Source organism: Stylophora pistillata, chromosome 6, assembly GCF_964205215.1.
Source record: "Stylophora pistillata chromosome 6, jaStyPist1.2, whole genome shotgun sequence".
Classification (NCBI taxonomy): Eukaryota; Metazoa; Cnidaria; class Anthozoa; order Scleractinia; family Pocilloporidae; genus Stylophora; species Stylophora pistillata.
The window spans coordinates 23,214,129-23,225,816 of NC_142524.1; the positions used below are offsets into that span (position 1 = coordinate 23,214,129).

The window sequence follows — 11,688 nt, forward strand, 5'->3', positions numbered from 1 at the left end:
GGTGCACGTTCACTGGAACAATCACAGAGCCCAATGAAGTAAAAAGAATGCAAACTCATATTGCTTTTGACAGTCATATTAAAAATTTCTCGATTTAACAAATCGACAGTGGTTTAGCGTGATCTGCACTCTTGAACTCACGAGACACAGCCGAGTGAGTCCGCAACAAATTCTGACAACTGTGAGGACGAATATCTTTGTGAATGAAAGTAAAGACCACGCCAAACCACTGTCGATTTACTGCTTTTACCACAATATCGACGTCAAAGAAACGACTCTTTCAGCGCGTGACTATTGCGTGACATGTCAACGCGAACAGCGTTGTCGCACTCTTATCGACAACAGCAAATTGGACGCGATCAGCTTTGTCGAACTCTTATTGACAAAGGCAAATTGGGCGAATACTTCCAGTTGCGGTAAAAAAGAATTTGGTTTTATAAAGCAAGTAGTCATGACACCAACACTGTAGCTGAGAAGTCTGTTCAATTAGATGGCTACATTATTAAGTAATGTTTGAACCTTCAAAGAAGAGTTACATCCACACTGATAATTAGATTCATCATTTCTAAAATTTAAGGGGTTAAAAAAGAAAACAGTACATGATCGTCAGGTCAAAATAAAGACAACATATGCACATTCCTGAACATTATAATAGACCCAAATTGTGTACCTTAAAAAGCTTAGCTTTAGCTATATCCAAAAGTGATGGGAAAATTCCTTGGAATGTTTCATCAATTGAAATCACAGGACTTCTTAAGAGCGTGAGCCAGAGGCCATTTGCTAAGTGTGGCAAGGTCTGCAAAGAATAAAGTGACTGATCTTGATCAAATGAACACTGATTCCCGTACTTTAACAAGGGTTTGCAATGCATATTGAAAAAAGCTCAGTGTCTCCATTATGTACTAAGTGAATTTAGAGCATTACCCCAGAGATTGCAAAAGTCTGTACATGAGCCTAGTTCCCTAACAATGGCCGGGCTTATCCTAGTTTCCCCAGTAGAGGTGATGGATGCTGGTCTATTGTTAACCTCGCACTACATAAAAATTGTACCAGCAATCATTCACACTCCTGAGAGGAGAGAGCCACTGTAGGAGACACGCACACGCACACGCACACGCACACGCACACGCGCACACACACACACACACACACACACACACGCACACACACACACAAAAACAAAACAAAACAAAACAAACAACAAACAAAAAACAATTACTTTACGTCATGGCTCACCCACACACCCTTTCCATCTGGAATATCACGCTAATCATCCAAAGGCCTTTCTCAGGGCCACTGTAAAAAAACAGGTCCCTTCAAAATATACATGCTTGTGTAAATTTTGTTACCTGGGTGTGGAAATAACTTTGATCAAATCTCTCCCTTCTCTATAACACTCAAATTTTACATTTGAATAACCAGCAACCGTTGAATCCAGATTCTCATTTGCTTGATATATAATGCTGTTAAACATCCGGATTACAAAACACTTTCGATAGACAAGTGCAACATACATAAACCTTTCACTTCCAAGATCTCATTACTAATTCTCCTCAGTGTCTGCCATACGGTTCTTATGATTTTAGTTCTGAGAATAATCCCCTGGTTGATTTTTTTCTGTATTTTCGTCGTCTTTTGTCTGTTTGATATTGTATTGATAGTAAGGAGAGGAATTCTGCCTTGGTCGCTCGTGGGAGTTTAAGGGGTTATTACATCCATTTTGAAATCACTGGTGGTCCCTGTAATCTGATTGGCTCTAATTGGTGCGATTTATTCGCGAATCGCACCATTTTTTGCTCTAAAAGATGAACGATAGACCGAGTAAATTCATCGTGTCTTCAAATTTGACAACAAATCAACAAAAAACCAAGATGTTAAGTGACAGTTATATTTCGGTTTAGTATAATTTCAGAGCTGGGCAAAGAGTTTCCAGCAATCTGATTGGTCGAGCGGTTCCTTATATGACGTATATAAACCACTCCACGCGGTTTATATAAAATGTTAAAATAAAATATTAATAAATGTTACTAAAATGTTATGATTTTAGAAATTTCTCTGTTGTTCAGCTCTGAAATTATACTCGACTTCGTCTCGGGGATTGTTCGACGATATTCACCTCGCCTTCGGCAAATAATTGTTAAATAAACTACACCATCATCAGACAGTTTATACCGATTACTTTACTCGGTCTATCGTTCATCTTTTATGTTCTCAAATTACCATCTGGTTCTGGCTTTTTGCTCTAAATCTCATCATTTTACGCTTGACTGAGATTTTGACACGTGACGTCAAAGTCTTTCTGTTTTGCACACAAAATGAGATGTAAAAGCGTTTCCGGTTCCGCTTTTTATTTAAAAACCGGCTCAGTACTGCATCAATAAAATATTTGAATTGACTAATTCCTGTATTTGGGCGATTTCAAAATGCATGTAATAAAGTGGTAATTGACCTGAGTGGAGTGCAATTTTGGTCTGAAATCGTACTTGTGATTTCAAATCAAACTCGCGCTGCGCGCTCGTTCGATTTTGAAATCACGCGTATGATTTCAGCCCAAATTGTACTCCACTCTGTTCAATTACCATTATTAATCAAACGAGAGTCAGAGTAGAAGCATAATAGCGTAATACACTGTATCTAAAACTTTTAACAAATCAACGTACTAGGCTTTCATGGCTTGAAAATGCAATCATTGCTTTCAAATACTGCTTGAAGTTTGGAGGTTTCTCCTTGGGCTTGTCACTATTCTAAAAAAAAGTAAATCAAGGGGTAATGATTTATACAGCTGCTAAGTGCAAAGCAACACTACATGGCAATGATGAAGGAACAACCTTTTAAAAGCACAGGCGTCCCAAGCTCACGTCTCAAGGAAAAGCGAAAGACTATTTCATGAGATGACACGCGTTTTGTGACGCGGTGTTAAGTTACGCGAGGAACCGTTGAGAATTTGAATGCGTTATAAGGAACAACACTTTAAATATTCCGAAATATGAACATTTTACACGTAAGATTGATAAAACTTGCTCACTTCTTGTGTGTCCCTCGTACTTTTTGGCGATTTCTGCTGTTTTGGGCTTCCTTTGCCATCACTGTTATTCCTATTATAAGACAAAGTCAACCTCGTCTTATAACAGGAAAAGCAATGGATTGAGAGTTTTGTGACATCAGCATACAGTCTTGAGTCAAGTATCCTTGGACATGAAGGAATTCACTATAGTGGCATATTTTTGAAAACCCAAAAATATGCAGTTGCATTTGGTGGTAAAATTAACATGGGCTGTACAATTACTCTCATTTTGAAACATGGAAATGTGTTCTCGGCTTGCCAACCTTCAAACAGTGCCGAACTTATTTTCCTCAATATTTCTCAGTAGACGAACTTAATGAAACCTTATCTTGAACAGGAAGAACCTGAGTTTTAAAAACGAGATGCTTTTTTAAAAGTAATTTTAACTCTTACCCACAAATAGAAGAGCTGCACCTCTCCAAGTGTCACAAGAACCTGGCAGAGCCTCTTAAGAAAGAGATACTGCCTTTCGTCAAATTCTGCTGTAACTGATTTTCTGGAAAAATAAAGATTAACTTTGATTCTTTTATCAAAATTGAAAATTTACTAATCATTATTATGTTGCCAAAGCTAAGTTTTGTTAAAGGAAATACCACCTGCAGGGCTCGACACTAACTTTCCAACTTACTAGCCAAGTGGATAGTGACATCTTAGATGTTTTTAGATGTTACATGTACGACAATTTCAGTCTGTTCACTAGCCAAACTGGCTTGTGGAAATTGAAAACCACTAGCCAAAACTGAATTTCTACTAGTCTGTGGCTAGTGGGCTACCGTTAGTGTCGAGCCCTGCCACCTGCATGAACACAGTATCAAAAGCTCAAGAAGCTAAAATCTCAATTTCTCATCCATGATGTTTTGATATTTACTATTAGAATTGGAGTACAATCAAGAGTATGTTTTGTAATCTTGTCATGAGTGCGAGAGTAAAACTTCAAATCTTCACCGTCTCTGCTTTAGTGTTCTACCTCTGATCCACCTGTAGACACCCTTAGGTGAGCTGGGCCAATTACGGCATTCATATTTGACATGTATACTACATACTACTTGAAGCAGCCATGTTGAAAGTGTCATGTGTGTAAACAGAATTAGAATTAGATTACTCCTGGCAACTCAGATGTTTTTCATTATCCCATGCTCATGGCAAGATGAAAAAAAAACCTACCGGTTATCATCTATTTCTCACTTACAAGCTCAAAATCATTCATTGTTCTATAATTATAATATAATGTCATTAATAATATGTTTGTACGTTACAAAGATTGCCACGATTATACAGGAGGGTCCTAGTGCACTTTAAGGCCCAAGGTGCCCAAGATAATTTTAACAAAATCAAACAAAGTGAAATTAATTTCAAGAAACAAAATCCCCTTACTGAGCTGCAGACAACATTACACTCATGGCATCTTTACTAAACAACTTCAACATTGGAATCTGTTGTTCTTTTCTACCCTGAAAAAACAAATTAAATGGAACTTTCAACAAGCAGAAAATTGCTCTCTGGCATGATATTTTCAAAGGACAATGCAAATGTATTTCATTATTGATCTCTTGAGGTTATAGGTTGTAGTGGTGAATTAGTAATTTTCAGTTTCTTTCACAGTCATTAATTAAAGTCATACTTTTGGCACGCATTACATGCTCTTATTATTTTTGTTTTCTAAGCATCATTCATGCAGCATTATTTTCCCACATTTTGAAGATTACATGCCCCTTCCATTTTTGCTTTTAAGTAAACCTTTTCCCTGTGAGTGTTTCATGTTTTGCATATTCCCTCAGACCCTCATAAGTTTTGTCTGGTTGTATCTGCGAATATGCTTTTCTCCCTTTTATTTGTTAGTAAGGGTTGTTTTTCTGTTTCCTAGGAATTAATTTCTTTTCAAGCATGCATTGAAAGAGTACTTAGTAAATCAAGTGCTGGGTAAGAGTGTGTTCAGTTAAAGCAGGCCCTTGCCCCTTTAAAGGTACATGCAACAACTGCTATTTTTTTAATTCCTTGCTTTATAATTAGTGGTAACTAATAATTATAATAATTAATAATAATTTAATATTTATATTGTGCAAATTAACATGTGGATATGATCAAATGCACATCACAACACTTTTCTGGGGACTTTGGCCAGACTGCATCAGCAGTTTACAAACAATCAAAGGAAACTTATTTGAAGATGCCCCCTTCCCCCAATTCCCAGTAAACAGGCCAGACCCCATCACAGTAATCTCATGAGTGGGTTCTTTAACGTCCCCTGCCTAACCAAATTAACTAATTACTAGATCCAGGAGATGGGACCTATGGTTTATTCGTCCTTATCCGAGAAGACTAGAATGTCTATCCATTTCTTGATATTATAGATGAAAGGTAGCACATTCTCCTCAGTTAATTTTAAGACCTTGAGTGTTGGTCCGGCCGTTGCTCGAACCATCGACCTCGACCTCCCGCACAACAGTCCATCACTCTAACCAATTGAGCTAACCGGGAGGCGGTTATTCACTATTGGTGAATATTCAGTAATTACCTTTCTACTGACAATAATTAGAAGACATTCACAACTTGGTACTTTGAGTGAGTCTTCCTCCAATAATAAACACAACATCTGTAGGATGATGCAATTCTTTATGTACAATGTTCCAAACTTCACCCAGTCTAAAAATCCTGCTAAAGTCAGGAGGGTCTGCTCAGCAAGTCTCTGGTGCACTGCAGCCTAAGTTTGAAAAAAAGTTTTAATCAAAAAGCCTTTTCCAGTAGCAGTGTTTAAGCTTTATTTATGGCTTATTCTTTGCTGCTTTCATTGACAAAAGAATAATCATCACTAACAGCAAATAACAGCAGAACCTCACCTGAGCTTCACAGCTAGTGTTCCCACTTTCAATTTGACTCTGTGAAAAGAAACAAGTGATGCTCCCTCAATAAAAAAATAAAAAAAAAAAATAAAAAATTGATCATTATAACAAGCCAGGGTGTAAAACATACCAGCAATTATCATATCTTCATCCCAAACTACTCAATTACTGTAAACATCAACCTTTTCACTCCTAAGATTTCATTTCAAATTCTCCTCATTGTCTGCTTTACAGTACAGTAGTTATGATGTTAAATTGGAGAATTGGGTATTAAATCAATCAATAATCCCCTTACTGATACTTGTCTTTATTCCTAACACTCGTCTGCCGATATTGCATCAATACAGTTAGGAAAATTCTGTCTTGCTCACTCATGGGATTAATCCTCCTTCAGAGTTCCCATTAGTTTTGATAGTTTAGGGTCCTTGGAACCCCCAGTTCCAAAAAGTTAGGGGTCCTTTTAGCTTTTTAGGGGTTCCCTGCTTTTTACTAAAATTTGATTTTATAGTTTCCAACAGAGAGGCAAAAGCCAAGACTAGGTGTTAATGCTATTAATAGAGCTTTAATTTTGGAAAGTGCGCTCATGTTTCTTAACAACAACCATTTGTTTTTCAGTTGAATCATATTTTAACCATTGAAACCCCTCCAACCATTTAGGACAAAATTTGCGTTTCTTCACTCTGGTTATCATCCCCCAGATCTGTATCACTTCCAGGTTTCCCCTTTCGAATATCGAATATATTGAATAAGCCCTTCTAGTAGACATGCTCTTGACTATGACAAAATGGCAGGTCAAAGGACATGCCATGATGATCGCGGTATTTCTTGGGTAGGGCCCGCCAGACCTAGTCTCCTAACTAGTCGGAACCTTTTTCCTGCATTCCGAGAATGCACATTGGCAAAAACTGTGCGTCCTTTTCATTTTTTGTGCATATAAGACGCAAACCTGTGTGTTAACAGGAACTCTGCTCCTTTCAAGGACTTTCAGAAGGAGGGGCTTAATTAATTATCATAGAGAGGTCAGACATGGGGCTTGATTAAAATCAACAAGAGCCAAAATGAAAGTCATTGTTTTTCCCCAGAACTGTTGCCCTGCTTTAAAAGGTACATACCAATAGTACAGCATTCATTTCTTCCATTCCAAAAACTGCTCTCAGTGATATTACACAGAAGCATATAATTATATATATATATATAGGCTTTCAAATTCCCCCTGGTATTTAATATCTAATAAATCTTGAGGTTTCTTAGAAATTTTTTCCTACTTAGATAAAAGGTTACATGTGTATATATATATATACAACTGATAAAAAGTTACAAAACTGGATCACAAGAAATGGGGCCCACCTTTAGGCTCCTAAACCTTGCAGTATTCTGCTGCAGTGTCTCAATAAAGAATGTGAACAAGCCATCCATGTGAGAGTGTAACTCCTGTGTAATCTGTTTCTTTCTATTGGCATGCAGATTGCTATCCATTGAGATTACATCTTCTGCAAGTCGCAGAAGAACCATCAGCACCATCTCTGTTTGCACGTTCTGAAGGTTAATTTAAGTTAAAAAAGTTAAAAGCAGTCAGCTGATAGTGATCTGATAGGGAATGCTATAGGGAATGCCAGACTATGCTATCAGATGCCATGAGTGTCATTAGTGTGTTGGCAGACAGACACAGTCATTGGCTAACACTTTGGTTGATCCTACCAATGAGTTGGTAGTGTGTCAGCTGATGCATTGGCAGTACATTCATTTGGTGATTTGTCAGCCGATAGGTTGGCTGACGCGTTGGCCAATGCATTTGTGGGATCAGATTCTTTTCCTTTATGGAAAATTTTGCAAATTCCTTGCATATTCTTTGGATAGCTATGGAAGATCAGAGCTGCCACAATAGAATAAAGTCTGATACTCCCATTTTCACTATCTCATCACGTCAAAAGAGTGAAGTCAAGCTTGTGCCTTACCCCCATAGTACAGATGTTGTTCAGATCTGGAAGCAGTGATCCCCATTTCTGTGGCCACTCCCTTTTGGTTATCTCCACCACAAGCCGTGCTAATGCTTCCTTGATGTGGAATGGTTCATCTGGCAGGGAGCCACTTCCCTGATTCAAAACATACAAACATGAGTGGAAACTTCCTGAAAATATTTATCATTTAATGACAATAAAATGTAGACTTTGCATGTGAATTGTACCCGGGCTTAGTCTGATTTATTAATTTGAGGTGCCACTTATAACCACATCAAAGTCAGTTATTTTCAGAATTTCAAAGTACTTCTTAATTTATTACCTAGGATTGGGCAGTAAGGATCCTATGATATAATTTTAAGTCTTAGAGTTTAAACCTTAAAGCTCTCAAATGGGATTGATGTTTCTTCTTTCTGGCTCCCAAACATTTTGCTTCAAATAAATTCAGTAAATTTGGTGCTACATAGAGATAAAAGCCTTCAATTGATGAGTGTAAGAAATCTAATGAAAGCAAGAACATCTCATCATCTATTGAAAGTTTTTGCAATTGCAGGTTGCATAGAGCCCAAGAAAAGAGAGAAGTCACTTCTTCAATTCAACAGTAAAATCTGTTTTTATAAACTTAAGATACATGTATCGCCCCTAAATGGACAATAACAGCAGATATTACTTCTCAATCTACCTGTGCAAGCAAGTGAAGAGAGATCCCCTTCAATCTTGCTTGTTCATCTGCATTCATTGAATTCCAGTTGAATCTGTCAGAAAAAAAAAAAATAAATAAATAACTTGAAAACCCAAGTTGTAGCTGTGGCAGTGGTGCCAAAGGGACCTTCAGATGTTTGCAATGGTTGCTAGCACTAGATCCAAATAGAAAATTTCAAAAATTAGGGATTTAAACCAGTACCTGTACAGGCTGAACTATTGTCCTGAACTCCAACCCTATTCGTTCTATCTTCCCCATCCCCTCCCAATTCTGAACTTATCAAATAAATGAATGCCTAAAATACAAAACCACATTCTTAACCTTAACAAGCATCCTCTTAAACAAGCAGGAAGCTCATTTTGGATAACGAGAATCCTTCAGCTTGACTACAGAAAATTCTTTGGCTAAATTGTTATGGCCTGAACCATTCCCTTTTTCTTTTCTTTTTTTAATTTAGGTGCCATTGTGTAATACACTCTATATTTATAAGTTACGCTTTAGCTGGTCAATATCTAAATGAAGACCCTAGAGAAGAGATGACATTGCTTATAATTGACCACACAACTTTGTTACAAATGGTCCTATTGTCTCTTAAATAATATTCAGAATCAGCTTTACTTGACTGCATGTTCCAAAAGTTGAAGTCCAGTGTGCCGCACCATAGCAGAATTTTGACGACCAAACAATAGCACACCAACAGAAACACACAGTGGTGAGCTGGCTTTGAACTGTTCAATGAACTGAATGATGAAAACAAAACAAACAATAAATTTTAAGTACAAATAAGCTGAATGAAATGTGCATTGAGTACATACCATTAACCTAATCGTCTTTTTATCCCTGTAACATGAACGCGCATTAAAGCATAGCTTGCACTAATGAAGCAAACAGTCTGACTAGGAATGCAGCAGAGATTACAAATTTTGATTTCCCTTTGAGGTCACTTTGACTCCTTGTCCACAAATTTTGGAGTCATTTTCGAAAATGTGAGCACGTGTAGTGAAGGCATTTTATACCACTATTATACGAAGTATTACTTAGAGAAGATCGATTAAAAGACCACTAACCAAATCATTCGTAATCAATAATGGTGGCTGATCAACGTGCCGTGCATCAGACACTAATGAGCTATGGACGAAGTTTGTTTCACAAAGGAATGTTGCAGGAATGCCAGTAGCTTCCATTTTTATTGTTTTATAATGATTACAGATGTAACAATTTTTAAGATTTTAAAGAAAATATAATTCTGCTGAACATTTCTGAATTCTTGTCTGAAGTCAAAGTGACTTCCCAATGGAATTTTTTAGAGTCACTAAATGAATTTTGGGGGTAAAATACGCCAAATTTGGCATATTTGTAATCCCTAACACATTATCATATCACCCATCTGGTCATGCTCATGCAATCCTATAGAAAACCATAGTGAAATTTGATGTTTGTTGGGCCAGACAGGTTGACGAGCCATTTGGTCCTAGTGCATTTGTACAGCAACAATGTTCACTGTTGTTACCACAAAAAGAGTGACAGCAGTGAAAAAAAATGGAAATAAGTCACCTTTTCAATGAATCGTGCATTTCTTTTTCTAACTAGAAAGAAATAATGGAATAGTTTTTAATTGCACAATCCTTTTTGTGGTTTGCCTGAGCACGCCAGTCTATTGCATCCTATTTAAGTTGGAAAAAATATTTAAAACTGAGTCAGTGGTCATATGATAAAATACTTATTGACTGAGTTACGTCAGGCTGGATGGGAAAAACTTGGCTCTTGTTCATGATGCATGACCTGGCTGCCCTTGGTCTGTGCATCATGATCTTGATCCAAAGATTTTCCAGTCCAGCTCTCCCACTCAATCGATAAGTACGTAACATTTCTGCTAGTTTCACTAGAAGAATCATTAAGGGGCCAAAGTCACTCCCTTTTTTGTTTGTTTAAGGAGTTGCCACGTGCAAAGAGGAAGTTTGTTGAGTATTTTCACTTTCTATCCTTTTTTTTCAATTACGCCATCTGGTTTTTGTTTGACCTACTGTAAACAGTTTGAAAACCCCAACAGTAAAGATATAATAAAATTTTCATAACATTTTCTTGATGGATGGAAAAATTTTGGCTCATCCTCGGTGTAAAAACCAGTGAAGCTCATGAGTGACGTAAAACAAAGACAGCAAAACATTATAAACAATAGCATACAGCAAAACAATACCTCATGAAACAAAGAAAACCTTGTCAGGTTTTTACACTGAGGATGACCCAAAATTTTGGTTGTAGATTGAGCCTTGAGTTTAGAAATTTGAGGGTTTAAGGGTTTGAAGGTTAGCTTTGGGCAAAAATAAAAATTAATACAGTAGGACCATAGCCTACTAACAGCTAAGGTCTTACTGAAACACAGTAGGTTTGTGACATTTGATCCCGAATTTGGTCTAGTGGACTCCATAAAGAAATTTTTATTACAAAGAGCGCTACTTCTTACTTATTATGATCTTTGTATAAACATAGATAGATAAAAAGATAAATCGTTTATTGAAAAGAAACACCTCGCAGTCCGAAGACTGAATTACGTGTATAATATACAAGAAACAAAATTCATAGTTAAAATAGTTTGAAAATCTTAATAATAAAAATATACAAATCTAAATAAAAACGTTTCACTTAGGATAATCTTGTGTTAAGAAAATATACATACTTTAACATATATATTTACATCCTTAGGCTATGGCTAACAACAAACATACCAAGATAACAGGTGTTAAAACAGGAAAATGATTGCTACTCTACTTGAAAATAGTAGGTACGGCCTCAGCAGAAAGCAACTTAATTTACTTCAAGAACGAAACTGGAGCAAATCTCTATTCTCTCCTCTAGACTATTATTTTCGTTCTCTTGACAGATGAGTTTTAATATTTAAATACTACCTCATAAGCCTCTTTTCTTTCTTGTTGTGTGGTTGACGGACTAAGAGCCGCCTCAACAGCTTTTATTATCTGTAGAGCAACTTGCTGTTCGGCCGCCATCTTGCAGTCCGCAAGTTTTAAAAGAAAATGTGTTGTGTAATTTAAATATGGTGTCCTTCCAAATAAAGTCCGCTGATAGATACATGAACATAGGCGTCTCCATCAGCTGGTTCCTGTT

General features: G+C 36.9%; 1 protein-coding gene across 1 annotated transcript in view; it reads right to left on the bottom strand.

Annotated features, from left to right (window-relative positions):
• Positions 1-11,686, bottom strand: part of LOC111341342 (exportin-5) — a 28,832-nt gene extending 17,146 nt beyond the window's left edge. Inside the window, exons 1-11 of the mRNA XM_022948304.2 lie at positions 11,472-11,686; positions 9,184-9,305; positions 8,545-8,617; positions 7,860-7,997; positions 7,252-7,440; positions 5,902-5,940; positions 5,580-5,765; positions 4,439-4,515; positions 3,458-3,560; positions 2,661-2,744; positions 671-796 (exon numbers count right to left, since the gene is read on the bottom strand). Coding sequence (XP_022804039.2) covers positions 671-796; positions 2,661-2,744; positions 3,458-3,560; positions 4,439-4,515; positions 5,580-5,765; positions 5,902-5,940; positions 7,252-7,440; positions 7,860-7,997; positions 8,545-8,617; positions 9,184-9,305; positions 11,472-11,570 — 1,236 coding nt within the window. The 5' untranslated portion in view covers positions 11,571-11,686. The remainder of the gene's footprint in view (positions 1-670; positions 797-2,660; positions 2,745-3,457; positions 3,561-4,438; positions 4,516-5,579; positions 5,766-5,901; positions 5,941-7,251; positions 7,441-7,859; positions 7,998-8,544; positions 8,618-9,183; positions 9,306-11,471) is intronic.
• Positions 11,687-11,688: the final 2 nt, after the last annotated feature.